We start from the raw sequence: 17,865 nt of genomic DNA, 5'->3' as shown, positions 1-17,865 counted from the left end.
CTACTCTAATATCTATACCATAACAGGATATTTGAATTATAGCAGAGACTGATTTCTGAATTACTCGGAACAAAGAAAACTTGAGATATACAGTTGTTTATCTACAAATAGGAAAAAAAACCAGAAAATTAATATTCCTGTTAATAAATATATTGAAAATTTGTTCTAAAGCATCTCAAGAATATTACAAGGGTCTAAAATTAAGTTCTAAGTTCTATAAATTCTCAAGACTTTTGACTAAAATAAAGAATGGCTAGACTATGTTTGGTTAAATTACATAACTTCTTTTGCTTAATTGTTATGAGACTAGTTATAGTTGTATAACCTATTTGTAAGCTGACAATCTCCCTAAAACTCTACCAAAGTATTACTATCAGTGCTTCACAGTTTCATCTTAAGCTAGTGTTAATAATACTATGACAGAATCATAGAAAAGCCATCAGCCTAAAGACAGGGAAAGTTTAAGTGTTTTACTTTGCACATTAGTGGGTAGAATTAAAAATGATTACTGCAAATAGGTATATTTCATTCAGACTATTTCTTTCTCCTTAAAAACATTTTCTTTGTTCCATTTAAAATTCACTGGCCTTATTCATCTTTCAGGCACAGAAATTAATATTTATGATAACTAAATCATGGCAGCATGCCTAGGCCAGATTAGATTAACATACATTTCCCTCACTGACTTTCTCAGGAACATCTGAAAAGAAATTTAGAATTTTATTCTATGCATGATTTCTTCTTGGAACTGGAATCAAAGTGCCTTCCCTTCAGGGAACAAATAGTATGGTTCAAAATCAAAATCAAGACCTAAAGATATAAAGCATTAGTTCTGGTTTCACTTACTGTGTATAGGAATGTGTTACCTTCTTACCTTATTGACACTGAACTAATAAATTTAAAAAAAACACATTTTGATTAACGTCTTGGTTCAAATTTAATACAAACATATCCAAAGATGAAACTATATTTAATGTATTACCACAGGTAAGCCCATTACTGTATAGTTCAAACTACATTGAAGATCCATCTACTGACTGTCTATGAAGTAATAATATGCAGCTTTTAGGAAGGGCACTGGGTCATCAAGGAGTGGCAGGCTGCTGCCTGGATAAATAGAAGACACCAGCAGTCCTAAAACATCACAAGTGCCAAATGAACATTTCAGCACTCTTCTCGTGGGCAAACTTGAAATAGTCAGAGATGACCTCTACGAAGGCTAGGATGTGTCTATGTTCTTCCTCATTAATAATTGGGATGTGGACTCTTGGACATGTTGCTCAGTATTTTGATGGAAAGTTGGACGCAGGAATGGTGTAAGTGGCCGTCTTAGTTAACAGCAGTGCAATAAGCAAAGCACAGAACATTTTAATTTTTTTTTTTTCATGCAGTTCATATTTGGGGCAGAATGTTCGACAGCCATTTTCATGCTTGGGCCCTATGTTGCTCAAAAAAACATCAATTAATATATTTAGAAATTAAAATTTACCAGTATGTTTACTTAATTCTAACTCTTAGAAAAGTAAAGATTATTAAAAATTGGAAAAAAACCAGGGGCATCTGGGTGGCTCAGTCGGTAAGCATCTGACTTCAGCTCAGGTCATGATCTCGCGGTTCGTGAGTTCGAGCCCCACGTCAGGCTCTGTGCTGACAACTCAGAGCCTGAGGCCTGCTTCAGATTCTGTGTCTCCCTCTCTCTCTGCTCCTCCCCCACTCACACTCTGTCTCTCTGTCACAAATAAATAAACATTAAAAATTTTTTTTAATTGGAAAAAACCTGAATGCCAACAAATTGGACAACCTAAAAGAAATGGATATATTCCTAGAAACATATAAACTACCAAAACTAAAAGAGGAAGAAATAGAAAATTTGAACAGACCGATAACCAGCAAAGAAATTGAGTCAGTAATCAAAAAATTCCCAAACAACAAAAGTCCAGGAGAAGATGGCCTCACAGGTGAATTCTACCAAACATTTAAAGAGTTAGTACCTAATCTTCTCAAACTATTTGAAAAATAGAAAGGGAAGAAAAACTTCCAAATTCATTCTATGGGACCAGAACTACCCTGATACCAAAACCAGATAATGACACCACTAAAAAGAGAACTACAGGCCAATATTCCTGCTGAACATACAAACAAAAATTCTCAATAAAATATTAGCAACCTGAATTAAACAATGCATTAAAAAAAAAAAAAACATTCACCACAACTAAGTGGGATTTATTCCTGAATTGCAAGAGTGGCTCAATATTCATAAATCAATCAATATAATACATCACATAAATAAGAGAAAGGGTTAAGAACCATATGATCATTTCAATAGATGAGGAAAACACGCTTGACAAAGTATAACATCCATTCATGATTAAAAACCCTGAACAAAGTAGGTTTAGAGGGAACATACCTCAACATAATAAAGGCCATCTATGAAAAACTCACAGCCAGCATCATCCTTAATGGGGAGAAACTGAGAGCCTTTCCCCTAGGTCATGAACAAGACAAGGCTATCCACTCACCACTTTTATTCAACAGAGTACTGGAGTCCCAGCCACAACAATCAAACAACAAAAAGAAATAAAATGCATCCAAATTGGTAAGGAAGAATTAAAATGTTCACTATATGCAGATGACACGATACTAACATAGAAAACACAAAAGATTCCACCAAAAGACTGCTAGAATTGATAAACGGATTTAGTAAAGTTGCAGGATACAAAATCAATGTACGGAAATCTCTTTCATTTCTATACATCAATAATGAAGCAGCAGAAAGAGACATTTAAAAAACAATGCCATTTACAATTGCACCCAAAATAATAAGATATCCAGGAATAAACCTAACCAAAGAGGTGACAAACCTATTCTCTGATAACTCTAAAACGCTGATGAAAGAAACTGAAGATGATAGAAAGAAATGGAAAGGCATCCTATGCTTATGGATTAGAAGAGCAAATATTGTTAAAATGGCTATACTACCCAAAGCAATCTACACATTTAATGCAATCCTTATCAAAATACCGACAGCATTTTTCACAGAACTACAACAAATAATCACAAAATCTGTAAGGAACCACAAAAGACCCCAAATTTCCAAAACAATCTTGAAAAAGAAATGCAAAGTTGGAGGCATCACAATTCCGGACTTTAAATTATATTACAAAGCTGTAGTATTCAAATTATATTACAAAGCTGTAATAATTAAACAGTATGATAGTGGCACAAAAACAGACACATAGATCAATAGAACAGAATAGAACATCCAGAAAGGACCCACACTTATGTGGTCAATTAATCTTTCACAGAGCAGGAAAGAATATCCAATGGGTAAAAGACAGTCTCTTCAACAATGGTGTTGGGAAGACTGGACGGCAATATGCAAAAAATGAAAACGGATGGCTTTCTTACACCACACACAAAAATAAATTCAAAATCGATTAAAGACCGAAATTTGAGACCTGAAACCATGAAAATCCTAGAAGAGAACACAGTGGCAACTTCTTTGACATTGGCTGTAGCAACTTATTTCTAGATATGTCTCTTGAGGCAAGGGAAACAAAAGCAAAAATAAACTATTGGCACTACATCAAAAGCTTCTGCTTTTGCATAGGTTAATTGTTTCTGCAAAGGAGATAATTAACAAAACTAAAAGACAACCTACAGAATAGGAGAAGATGTCTGCAGATGACATATCTGATAAAAGGTTAGTACTCAAAATATATAAATAACTTATGAAACTCAACACTCAAAATACAAATAATCCAATTATTTGTAACATGAACACCTAAAATACAAATAATCCAATTATTTGTAGCTTGAACAGACAGTTCTCCAAAGAACACATACAGATGGCCAACAAATACATGAAAAGATTCTCACCATCACTCATCACCAGGGGAATGCAAATCAAAACTACAATAAGATATTACCTCACACCTGTCAGAATGGCTAAAATTAACAACACAAGAAACAATGGACATTGGCAAGGATGTGGAGAAAAAGGAACCCTCGTGCACTGTTGATGGGAATATAAACTGGTGTAACCACAGTGGAAAACAGAATGGAGGTTCCTCAAAAATAAAAAAAAAAAAAAATAATAAAAAAATAGAACTACCTTATGATCCAGCAATGGCCATACTGGGTATTTACCCGAATGATACAGAAACACTAATTCAAAGGGATACATGCACCCCTACATTTATAGCCGCATCGTTTATAATAGCCAAGATACGGAAGCAGCCTGAATGTCCGCTGATTGATGAATGAGTAAAGAAGATGTGGTATGTATACACAAAGAATGAAATCTTGCCATTTGCAGCAACGTGGATGGATCTGGAGATTATAATGCTAAGCAAAACAAGTCAGAGAAAGAAAAATACCATATGATTTCACTCACACGTGGAATTTAAGAAAACAACACAAGCAAGCTTGAGGGAAAAATGTGTGTGAGAGAGAGAGAGATAGCGAGCGCGTGCGAAAGAAACAAATTCCTAACTATAGAGAACAAACTGATGGTTACCAGAGGGGAGGTGAGTGGGGAGATGGGTTAGAGGATGGGGATTAAGGAGGGTACTTGCTATGAGGAGCACCAGGTGTTGTATGGAAGTATTGATTCGCTACACTGTACACTGGAAACTAATATAACACTGTATGCTAACTACCTGGGATTCAAATTAGACTTTAAAAACTTAAGAGAAAAAAACCCTTTATAATCCAGGAAGTAGAGAGACTGCCACATCAAGGACAGACCAAATTATCTGAAATTGGAGCATGTAGAGCTATATTGAGAGATGAAACCATGGAATCTATTTTTAAAGCATGCATAGTATGGATAAAGGGAACAAAGATGCATTCTCATATCACATAACACTAAAGAAGAAGGCATTTCCTTGAAGTATATGAGAAATGGGTTAAGGATCGAAGGAAAGAAACCCAGTCGCACGATGACTGCATGAATGAACTTTTTTTTTTTTAATTTTTTTTTTAACGTTTTTATTTATTTTTGAGACAGAGAGACAGAGCATGAATGGGGGAAGGGCAGAGAGAGAGGGAGACACAGAATCAGAAGCAGGCTCCAGGCTCTGAGCCATCAGCCCAGAGCCCGACGCGGGGCTCGAACTCACAGACTGTGAGATCGTGACCTGAGCCAAGTCGGACGCTTAACCGACTGAGCCACCCAGGCGCCCCATGAATGAACTTTTTTAAGATGTAATATGATGGCAAAGCTATGAAAATTAAGACAGTCTAAGAAGAAAACCAGCAAAATCCCATTTCATTGATCCAAGTAAAACACTGTAAAGATCGAGTATTTTGAGTCTTACACATTAATCTCTGAAAATAGTTTCAGATCCAGTGTAATACTCTTCTATTAAAATGGGAGCAGCTTTTGATAACACCTCAAACATGTGTCCATACAGCCATTCTGTCCTTAATATTGTATTGAGGGCAGTGATATTGTAACCAATATTCTTTTCTCCATGGATGAACTTAAACTCCTATCAAGTTATGTATAGGAATATGTAAATGGTATTACCTCATCACTTCATTTTCATAACTTGATATTATGAATTTCATAACTTGATATTACCTCATCACTTCATTTTCATTGAATATTTCCAAAGTAAGTACTAATAAAGTCACTCAAAATGTCTTGGGTTCCTTTCACAAGTATATAAACTCAGCCATCTTCACCTGATCATTTCCCAAAGCCTCAGTATCTCTCTTCAAATACTAGAGTTTCTCTTTCTCTATCCGTTGTCTAACATGAGTTTTCTCAAAAGTTCGGTTTCACCTCGAGGGAGTCACAGTGAGGGTGAAGTATGGCCCTGAAGTAAAAATGCCACCTTCAACCTTGTCAAACAGTGAAGAGAATTCGTCTTCTGATCCTTCAATTTAGCAGATGAGAATCAGTTTCTAATATCATCTCGAACTTACAATACACAGATGCTTGGGGCGCCTGGGTGCCTCAGTTGGTTCAGCATCCAAGTTCAGCTCCGGTCATGATCTCACACTGCGTGAGCTTGAGCCCCACATTGGGCTCTCTGCTGTGAGCACAGAGCCCGCTTCAGATCCTCTGTCCCGCTCTCTCTCTGCCCATTCCCTACTGGCACTCTCTCTCTCTAAAGTAAGTAAGCAAGTACATAAATAAATAAATAAATAAATAAATAAATAAATAATTTTTAAAAATACACAGATGCTTGACTCATTCACTTATTCATTCTATTTATTGACTGTCAGCTCTGTTCCAGTATTATCTCAAGCCCCGTGTGTACAATTACAAACTGTACACCCAGTGTAATGGTTACTGCCTGGACATTGCCTTCCTGGGGTTTACACCCAGAGCCAAATAAATGACAATGCTTGGCCTGTGTGACTAAAATAGTCCCTGGAACATAGTAGGGGCTCAGCAGCAGTTTTTGAGTGAAAGAATGAATACTACTATTAATTATAAATTGTGACATGTATTATGTAGGAAAAGAAGAGGCTTCTTTGAGAGAGAATAACTATGAGATTGCGCTATAGAAATGTTATCTCTATAGATTAAGACACCAAGGAGGAGAAAGGACTAGAGCTGTGTGCAGAGATTTGAGGTGAGAGAGTGTGGTTTGGTGCATGTGGAGACAGTGAAAGAAGGTTAGTTAGACAGATTTAACTCAGTGAGTGAGCAGGATAAATTGCCAGGAATCAGACCTTAATTAAAGCCATGTTAAGAATTTTCAACGGTGTCTTCATTTTGCTGAGAAGCATTCTAAGCAAAGGAGTGATGAGGTCAGAAAAGCATTGAAAAGCATTTACATATTCCAGCTACTTTGTGGAAAATGGATTAAAGAGAAACAAGTGTGGAAATGGGGAGGATGAGAAAATGAACCCATGCTGGTGGCCTGGCCCAGAGTGAAGACAATGAAAAAGAGTGTCCAGAGAGAGAATATATTTGGGAGGCAGAAATTACAGCAACAGGATGCAAGGGTGAAAGAGGCATTCAGAATACTCCCAGACGGCAAGCTAGTTTTATTAACATAACAGAGTGCTTAAGGAGTTGGCAGAGAGCAAGAGGGAAGACCATGAATAAGGTCAGTTTTGTAAGACCTTTTATCACATTAATAAGAAGTATGCTTCCGAATCACCCAGCACATTGCAATCCATATTTTCTCTAAATGGTTGTTTTAGTTTTTCATCCCTCAGAGGAATAGCAAAGCTCTCCCTTCTCAAAGCAGGGGGGAAAAGTAGTTGACATAGCAACTCTTTTCAGCTTGTAGAGTGCTGACAGGCTTTTCCACTGAGCGTTCTCATTCCCTGGACCTGGAGGAGGGGCAGAGAATCAGACACCTCGCTTGAGCACTCCAGATGGGACTGCTGCCCCAAATGACTACAAACTGATCAATGGAGAATTGACTGACGGCTGGTTCTCTTCTTGTCTGCCCTTGTGGGTTAACAAGGTGCCCTATCTTGGTCGAAACAGGCTTCTGGTTTTCATTTGAACCTTTCAATATTCCAGGAAGCAAGCTGCCAAAGGAAGCACAGTTTGGTACTTAGGTGCTCTTAAAATAGTGGTTCTCAACCTTATGGGGTTTGGTTATGGATACTGCCTTTAGAAAAATGCATATGCAAACGTGTGCACAAAATGTTCATACAGCTTTAGTAAGTACACAGACCCACTGAAGCCAAATCATGGACCCAGGAATAGTTAACATCTGAGATTCCAAAGAAAATGAAAACACTAATTTGAAAAGATATATGCACCCCTGTGTTTCCCACAGCATTATTTACCATAGCCACGATATAGAAGCAGTCCAAGTCTTTACTAATAGATGACCGGTAAATAAGACGTGCTATGTATACAATGGAATATCACTCAGTCATAAAAAAGAAAAGGATGAGATCTTGCCATCTGTTACAACATGGATGGATCTAGAGGGTAGTATGCTAAGTGAGATAGTCAGAAAGAGAAAGACAAATACCACATGATCCCACTCAGATGTGGAATCGAAAAAACAAAACGAATGAATAAACAAACAGGATCAGAATCCCTAAAAAAGGAGAACCAGACCTACAAATACAGAGGACAAACTATCAAATACAGAGAACAGAGAATACAGAAAAGAAAAGGATAGCTGTCAGAGGAGAGGGGGTAGGCAGCTGGGCAAAATGGTGAAGGGGAGTGAGAGACAGAGGCTTCCAGGTGTGGGATGAATGAGTCATGGGGATAAAATGCACAGCATAAAGAACGTGTTCAATTGGTATTGTAATAGTGTTGTGTGGTGATGGATGGTAGCTATGCTTGTGGTGACCACAGTCTAACGTACAGAGATGGTGAATCCCTGTTGTATACCTGAAACTTATGTAACATTGTGCGCCAGCTACACTCAAATAAATAAATAAATTTTTGATAAAGAACATCTGGGATTCTATGACATACAAGTCAAGCAGGTCTCTTAATACCAAGCTTTGCAACAAGAGATTTGGGAAACACAAAGGAAATAACTCCCCCTGAAAATACAACTTCAGTATGATGAGCTAAGAGTCTATCCAGCTGGTGTGCTAATAAATAATATCTCATCGTAAACCTAGAATTATGGAAAAGCGTGGGTCTGGTGTCGGAAGACTTATGTCAAACTGCACACCTGTTGTTCAAGTGGATCCTGAGCAGTCCTTCAACTTCTCAGAGATTCTGGGGTATCATTTGAAAGCGCCGTTAACAACAATCACACCTGCCTGATAAAACTTTTGCATATGAAAACATTTAATCGCTATTAATTTCCTTAGAAGTTCTTATTTACATATTTATTCACGTGTCACTTACACCCATTTTCAAGGCAGACAATTCACTGACTGGTGATTGTAGTCACCATAGGGTCTCGGCTGCTGATGACAGAAAGTGCTATTAAATGACAACTGAACATCTGCACATTGGGTCGACAGAGTCTATATCTTTAAATTGTACGTTCACAACTTTTTTTTTTTAACTCTGTTAACTATGTTTCCCGAGTTTCAAATTGCATTATTCATTTACACAGCAAAATTAAATCAAGTGACCCTTGGACTTTAATACATTTGTGTAGCTCCATAACATCACACGTAAATGCCAAGTGTAGGCATTGAATTTGACCCACTGCAAAGACATGGGGATATTGTCACTCACCTCTGTCACTGTCATAGAGATATGCAAACTTGTCCCACTGATAGTATTCAATCAAGCTAAGAAGTGCTCCTTTGAGGTCAGGTCTCATCTGGATGACAAATGGATGTGTACCATCTGTTGGGAAGCTGGGAGTGATGAAGGAGACATGGAGCGTTCCACAAAATGATGTGATGGTATTTACAGACTTCTTATCATAAAATCCGAAAATAGCATAGACTCCTCTTGAAAACTGGGAGCAGACTGAATAGGAAAAAGAGAAAAGATGTATCATTGAAATTGGCATACAATCACACAGATTTGCTTAACACTTAAATGCCCTCTCGGGGCGCCTGGTCAGCTCAGTCGGTTAAGCGTCTGACTTGAGCTCAGGTCATGATCTCCCGGTCGGTGAGTTTGAGCCTCGAGTTGGGCTCTGTTGCTGACCGGAGCCTGGAGCCTGCTTTGGATTCTGTGTCACTCTCTCTCTGCCCCTCCCCTCCTGCTCACTCTCACTCTCTCTCTCTCTCTCTTCTCTCATTCTCTCCAAAATAAACATTAAAAAACATAATGCCCTTTATACGAAATATAAAATAATCAAACTGAAAAAATACAGAGTGTATATCAATGATCCAACCAATGTATGGACACTCATTTACTTAGCACTCTCTCTGAGGAATTCAAAGAATTATATAGCATTAAAAAGTAATTTTTGCTGCAAGAAAATATATACATTTTTCTTGAACAAATCTTGTAAGTGGCAACTATTTTAGGACAGCCCTATTGAAAAAAAGGATGAGCAACAATCATTATGTATAAAAACAACAAAGTGCAATTACCTGACATGTATACACATTCATAACATCTCATTGCCTCTAATATCTGATTGTTTAAAAGGATTTATTGTGTTAATGACGCTTTCACACTAGAAGGTCAGAGTGCACATGAAGTGTTCTAAGGCTGAATGAAAGTTCTTTAGGAGAAAACAGATGTAAGACTCACATCATACACAAAGAGACAGGTCTCACCAGAAAGAGACCTCTCACTTAGGCTCTCTCAAGTCAAGTAGCAGTTAAGTGGAGTTCTGAACTCCTAATTTTAATCTTTCTCAGGGACTTAACTTACCTGTATGTTCTACTCCATACAAAACAAACAATATTGCCAAAATATTTTGACTTAGGACCATGATTCTTAAAAAAAAATAATAATAATGATATTTTATTTGAAAGTCCCCATTGTTCCACAGTCCTTTACCTTCTAATGGATATTTTTACTTTGGTAAATGACATATGACAATGCCTTCTCCTACCCCCTCCCCCACAGTTGGACTATCACTAATTATCGTTTATCCTAATACCTATATACACTCAGATGTGGACCACTTATTTGTCTCTCCATTCCAATCATCCTAGTTCACTAATGGCCCCTACTTACACTGTACTTGCCTTGTGCCTGGCATGATCTACGGTACTTTAACTCATTTATTTCTCATTAGAACTCTTGAGGCATGAGCTATTATTATTCCCAAATAAGAATTTTGATTGAAAAGTTGAAACACAGGAAGATTATATTATTTTCCCAAAGTCACACAGCTAGTAAGTGGAAGATGCTGTATTAAAACGTAGGCAGTCTGGAGCCGAAGTCCATGCTTTTAAGTAATGGGTAATACTGCTTTTCTCACTTGGATTACTGGAAAACCTCCCCATCTTTCTTCCTTCCTCCAATATTTCCTTTCCATTCAATTCTCCACAATATGGCCAGAATGATTTTTTGAAACACAAATTTGAAACTATCTCTAAGAGAAGTAAGGGTTACTTTGTCCAAGACTGATTCCTCTGAAATTCCCTATAGAAACCACCCATGCCACAATGTTTAAAGCCACCAATTCAGGTCAACCACATGGCTTTAAATGATTGCATAGCTGATACTATTTTAATCTCAAGGATCAGTTCAATCCAAGGAATGGAAATAAACTATCCAGTAACATAATCTAACAACCCAGAGCATAATACCAACGATCTTCTCAAATTAATTAATCCCATTTAAGGGATAAGAACAATACAATCGTATTTAATTTTATTCCCTTTCAGAAATAAAATATGTGTAGAAAAAATAGATGTGTTTCATGAATAACAGCATTGCTAAAATACATACAGATTTTAATAACCAATTCCAGACAATCAGTACATAATAGGCAATCGTTTTTAGCAACTATATATGATATGAAAGGAAAGGAAAGCAAGACAGGCTATTTCTTTGAGTGACTTCTATTTATCAAATATACCCATTTTCCTTTACATATTTACTAATTTTCAACCCACTCCTGTCTTTCTGACATAAAGTTTCTTGGATTTCTAGGTTATATCTGTATTATATATCAATCAACATCTCCTTCTTTATTACCAATCTTCTGGAGAATAGTTTAATATATCTCAAAAAACAACTGAATATGTTTCTTTACATTTCACACTTTAACATAAAATAGAGATGAGACTTCTGCCCTTTATTTATGTTCATAATTTGTCCTCATCTGAGTACAGAAGTTGAAAACAACCTTTAATGTGTTTGACTAGGTTCATTCTTCACATACATGAAAAAACCCTTTCATTGTTAAGACCTTCTAGGCAAATCCTGTGGTGATTTCTTATTTTATACATAGATATATGTGTACTGACATGTACATCTTAAATCTTAAGTTTGTTCAGAAGTTGATGATTTCACATGACATATAAAGAGGGGAAACTGCTATAAAATTCTCTCTGGATCCATTTTATTTCATTTCCTGTGAAGTGTTGGCATGTCATCTAAATACTATAGGAACATTGGGCGATATGATTTATTAATGAGACTTCTTCTTCTCATCTTAAGTGAAATAGCTTCTGTGATGGGAATAGCAGCCACAGCATCAGCAGAATGCTTGATAAAGGATGTCCCCGTTTGAATGAATAGACAGTCTTAATAAGGAGCCATACCTTTCATTTTCCATTTGTTTTAGACTCTGAAGTGAGTTGTCAAGGGGCCTCCTGGTTATAGTGGCCATCTGGAAACACTTGGCTTTGGCCCAACAACAGGCACAAGCTGTACAACACTTCTCAAGAAATTACAACTCACCTGATTCAAAAGGCACTTTTTTTCAGGCAAATCAGCTAATTCTCCAATAAGCATAATTTTGTAACATTGGCCTTTCTTTCTTGACTATCCTTGGTCCTTCCAAACCCTCCTCCTTTGTCCTTTACTTCTTCGTGCTACATATTCAATTGTCTTATTTGTAGATATCTTCTTGTTTTTCTAAATATTTCTCTTTTAATATCCCTTTGCTACACATACAACAGTCATTTGGTCAACATTGCTCATTTCCCTCTCAGTCACTGCCCCCATTCCCAAGCATGATAAGGATATCACTGATATTTACAGCAGGAATCAATCAGAATGCTGACTTGAGCTGAGGTATTTTGTGTATCATCTCAAGATTAAAACAAACAAACAAACAAACAAACAAAGCAACAACAACAACAACAAAACCTTAGTGTCACGCTTCTAACATCCCAAGCCCAAAGTACTCAAGAGTATTTTTGCATTCTACTGATGCTTTTCCCAATATAACACAGATAGATTATACATGACCCTACCAACGCGATACACAAAAACATTACATGCACGGCCCTCAAAATTACTCCTCACTTGATCAGAATAAAATTATTCATTATGATCTCAACTTTATTTCCCAGCAATCGGTCCAAACTTTAAAGCTACCTCCCCAACTTATATCCATTTTCAAAGACAGAGGATTTACTATTGCTGAGAATATCCAAATAATACGTCACAAGCAATAGAAATAATTCCAAAGATAGCTTTCTAAAATTAGTTAGACAATAACAGCACACTACATATATTCCTTCTTTCCCTATGTCATCTCTGGAGGCAGAGGAAGGAACAGAAAAGCTCAGTTTCACCTCTAGCTCCATGGGCCATACCACTGCCTTCTGAGACACTGTTAAAAATTTCTGCATGATTATGCTGATTAACATTAGAATTGCATCCATGTCTTAAGACTCAAAACTGATTGCAGGGTAGTGGGTAAAGATGCCCGTACTGAGCTCTGCTTGAATGAAATATTTAATATCAACTTTGAGAAACTCAGCAAAGGGAAGTCCTTTCAAAAGACACTTTAGGTCAAACAGCAGAACTGATCATCTCCTGGGTAAAAGTAACTTGCTGATTATTCCACTTTTTATTACAAGCCCAGATGATATGAGCCAATAACAATGCTGATGGTGCAACCACCTCCCCTCTTTTACTCTTGGGTCATTCCGCTCCTTGGTGCTGCTAATGTAGCGTACTCGGTACAGTCTGGAGAAACTCGCATGGTTATTTAGTGGAAATGGAGAAAAAGAACAAGGCATGTTTTATTTTTGTTCTACATTTTTTATACTAAATTGCCATTAACTTCAATGAAATGACATAGGCTGCTTTATAAGCAGTAATGGTAACAGCCCCTTTGCAACCTGTGCAAAGTCTGGTAAAAGCTACATCACCAAGCAATCCTGACTTCAAAACATGGAGGTCACCGAAAATATCTCTTCTTTCATCACTGAACTTCTGACATTAACCCCTTACAAGCTTTGACCCTGACTTTACTATTGAAATTTCCTTATCATTTGTCGATAATGATCTCCTAGTCACCAAATCAAATCATCTTTTTCTCAGATCAAGCTTTCCTAGCTTCTCTAAATTTATTAATAAAAACCTTGCATCTTGAAATTCTCTCTCTTTCTCTCGCTTTCTTGTTATTAGGCTTGTTCTCCTCCAATCTCTTCTCCACATTGCTGCCAATGTAAAATCACACCATCTTGGTACTTTTCCTCTCCCTCTAATTACCTTTCACTGTCTTATCATTTTTTTTCACATCCTAAATTAAAAAGGCATTCTCCAAGGACCTGTCTTCCAATTGTTTGTCCTTCTCTTTTTACATCTTGTCTCTCAGTGGTCTCACTCCTTTTAACAAGGTCAAATTCAACTTGTTATGTATGCTTCCCACAACTTCACTGGCAAGTCTTCTGTCTCCCTTTATCTATTTATTTACTGAACAAATACATACTGTAAACATTTGATGTGATGAGCATGGGGTTGGGTTTAGAAAATGCTACAGCACACAAGATAGATACAGTCTACCTTCGCTGGAATTGATAGCTTAGCTCCCATCCCTCACCCTCCAGTAACACCCACTGGAAAATGTCTAATTCTCTATCATTCAACTATATAAACAAGCAGGAAAAAACTCGAAAATTGTATCCTAAAAATCATGTGTTTGTGTTGATTTTTTCCTTTCTGCTCATGGCACCGTAAGTCTTGTAATCATCGATGTTCTATATTTCAGAATAATTAATTCATTGTTCGTCTTTGTCCTGTTCATGATATTTCTAGCCATCTCCATTTTATTCGACATCATCCATTCCACATTCACCATGTATTTTTGAGAACCGACTACACACTGTTCTAGGAATTGGGGAAACGACATTAAGTGTGACAGGTCAGGTCCCTACTTACAGGAAACTTGTATTGTATATTTCATATGTGTTTCTTACATCTTCACCTTCATTTCCTTCTTCCTGGTTCTGCCAAGCTGAACTGTCCCCACCTCCTCTCTCCCTCCTTCAATTCACACTCTTGTCATCTTAGTCTTCCTAAAACACATGACAGAAGAGACATTCTCCAAGGATCTGACTTCCAATTGTTTTTCTTCTTCCTTTACAGTCTATGTCTTTGTGATCTCACCCCTTTTATAATAAAGTCAAATTCAACTTCTTGTACATGTTTCCCAAATCTGAACCATCATCAAAGTTGTCTCCCTTTATCTGCTTATTTACTGAGAAAATATGTACTATAAATATATTGTATCTCACTAAGAAGCAAATATACTGATTACTCTGTGTATATATGTATATATATACATATATTCACACACAGTATTTAGTATATACATATATATATTATAAATATACTGCATATGATTCTTTTTTAAATCATGTCTTTTTAAGATTATTTTATATTTATTTTCTTGCCAGCATAACTTTTAATTAAAATGTTTAATTCTTGGGGCACCTGGGTGGGCCATCCAGTTAAGTGTCTGACCTCGGCTAAGATCATGATCTCACGGTTTGTGAGTTTGAGCTCTGCATCAGGCTCTGTGCTGACAGCTCAGAGCCTGGAGCCTGCTTCAGATTCTGTGTCTCCCTCTCTCTCTGCCCCTCTCCCGCTCACACTCTGTCTCTCTCTCTCTTTCAAAAATAAATCAACATTAAAAACCATTTTTAAAAAAAGTGTCTCTTGACCTCCCTACTTAATATATTCCATGCTCTAATCAATGTTGATATTTAATGATTCACTAATCATGTGCCAGGATTTTACTTGCCTTTCTTCTTTAGCATAAAATTCACCAATTCCATAAGGCAAGTGTTCATGTATTAAAATAAAACCCATCTCTTCATAATGTGAGGATCACTCTGGAATTCTTTTCCTTATTCCCCAGCATACAAATGGTTACGAACACTGCTCCTTTGACTTCTCAAAGCTGTACTCTTCAGTTGTCCCTGGCATTGACTTAATATGGCCCTCAACCATATATTGACTGGATTGCCGAAATAACTTCCCAGATAGCCCCCTTTATAATAAATCTCTCTCTTTTTTTAATGTTTATTTTTGAGAAAGAGAGAGAGACAGCATGCGAGCAGGGGAGGGACAGAGAGACAGCAAGACACAGAATCCAAAGCAGGCTCCAGGCTCTGAGCTGTCAGCATAGAGCCAGACGCCGGGCTCGAACTCACAACCGTGAGATCGTGACCTGAGTCAAAGTCAGACACTTGACCAACTGAGCCTGAACCACCCAGGCGCCCCATAATAAATCTCTTTCTTATCATGGCAGACATAACCCTCCTGTGTAAAATCCATCATTGTCTCCCCATTGCTTAGACAATAACTGACATAACATTGCTCAGGTGTTACCTGTTCTGAGTGGAACATGCCCCTCCTACATGTGATTCTAAAGCAATCTGCATTTCTGCATGTTAGCCTGAGTTATAATTGTCTGTCTTTGTCCATGAACTCTGGGCTAACTGAAGGCAGAGAATGCAGTGCTGTTTATCTCACATAACTTGGCACACAGCGGGGACTGGAAAAATGTCATGTAATAAAATACCAATTCTTCCATGAAGGGTGTCCTGCTTACCATCAACTGAATATGATTTTCCCTGATAATGAACCTCATCAACACTCTGCCTTTACCTCCCTCATGGGAGGTACAGTATGAGGTCCAGTATGTTTGAGTGAGTGTGTTTGTGCATGTTATTTGTCTGTGGGGGTGGGGTGGGGTTTTGTGACCTCCTTGAGAGCAGGGTTCAGTGTGAGAACAAAATAAGAATACCTGAATTGGAGTCAAGTTTCAACTTCCCCTGGTCATCTGGTAGAGGGATCACAGAACCTGAGCCGGTTTACTAGCCTTTTCAATGAGGATATTAATTTATTCTGCCTCACTTAGAGGAATGGTTTAAAGTTTAAATGAGATACTATGGAGAGAAGTGCCAGGGAAAACAGAAGTGTTTAAATAAATTGCTAATGACAAAAAATCCAACCATAGGGATTTTTGTATTCTTTACAACACTCAATTCAGGAATTTTCACAAGCATATCATTAAATATTTGTCAAACAAAGATGGGATCTGAACCAACTGGATAACAAAAATATAAAAGAGCTTTCTCTGATGGAGTCTCACTTCTGTTGGTCCTGGGGTAGTCACGTCAGGAGAATATTTTCATACTTTACTATCATATTGCAAAATAAGTAGTATTCATTTAAAATTACCTGTGAAATTTAGGCTCTCGGTTCTCATAATAGGTAAACAAACAAAAACACCATGATCATTACTATGAGAAGACGATCCTTGGAGTATCTGTGAAATTTTTATTATTCTAAGCTTCAAAATATATTTGATATACGGAGAAGTTGCACCGAGAGAGAAAGTTCCTACCCTTAAAAAATAAATAGCACAGATGCTTCTGGAAAGCTAAATGAAAGAAGTGAACTTCTTAGTCTTGGACATATGTCCAGTAATACATTGTGCACTTGACAATATCCTCAGGTATTCTCACAATCTCAAATGTCTTACTTATATAATCTGATGGACCTGTTCAAGCCTGGGAACTTACCATAAACAACAAGTATTCCTTCAAAAAATGTAATTCTTGTACCATAATGGCACACGTAACATTTGCTTTCCATCTAAAAATGTGGGGAAATGTTAAAAATGAAACTACTTCCTTTTTTCTTTCCTCTCTTTTTGGAAAATTCAAGTAAATACAATAGACTGTTTTCAAAATGAAATGGAGTAAAACTATCTACTTTCCATTAATGGGATTATTTTAAAGCTCACATTATCTTTGGGAGAACCTTCTTTTACTGTCACTTGACAAGAGGGATCTCCCACGCGGGAGCTGGAAGTCAGCACCTCTTACCAAACTCTCATCTCTTCAAAAGTCTACCTCTCTCTCTGTCCACTCCTGCTCCTTAGAGGCCAGCACGGTTCCTACCAAAGACACCCAGTATATAGCTATTGCATGAAACACTAAATGATTCAAAGAAAATGTGAAGAATAATACACAGACACCACAATGACATTTTCTATAAATTGCCTCACTGATGATTTTTCCTTTAGCCCTGCCACAAATCTTTGCTATGATAAATTGCTTCTCCTTTGC

At 37.2% G+C, this 17,865-nt stretch overlaps 1 protein-coding gene across 3 annotated transcripts in view; it reads right to left on the bottom strand.

The window, feature by feature from the left end:
- The window catches only part of GRIA2 (glutamate ionotropic receptor AMPA type subunit 2), a 156,255-nt gene that overhangs the window by 66,236 nt on the left and 72,154 nt on the right, over positions 1-17,865 (bottom strand). For all 3 annotated transcript variants that reach the window (XM_049631224.1, XM_049631221.1, XM_049631223.1), the window contains exon 3: positions 9,140-9,379. In XM_049631224.1, coding sequence (XP_049487181.1) covers positions 9,140-9,379 — 240 coding nt within the window. The remainder of the gene's footprint in view (positions 1-9,139; positions 9,380-17,865) is intronic.

Source organism: Panthera uncia, chromosome B1, assembly GCF_023721935.1.
Source record: "Panthera uncia isolate 11264 chromosome B1, Puncia_PCG_1.0, whole genome shotgun sequence".
NCBI lineage: Eukaryota > Metazoa > Chordata > Mammalia > Carnivora > Felidae > Panthera > Panthera uncia.
The sequence above is the reverse complement of the archived record's forward strand: the minus strand, read 5'-3'. Positions and strand labels throughout refer to the sequence as shown.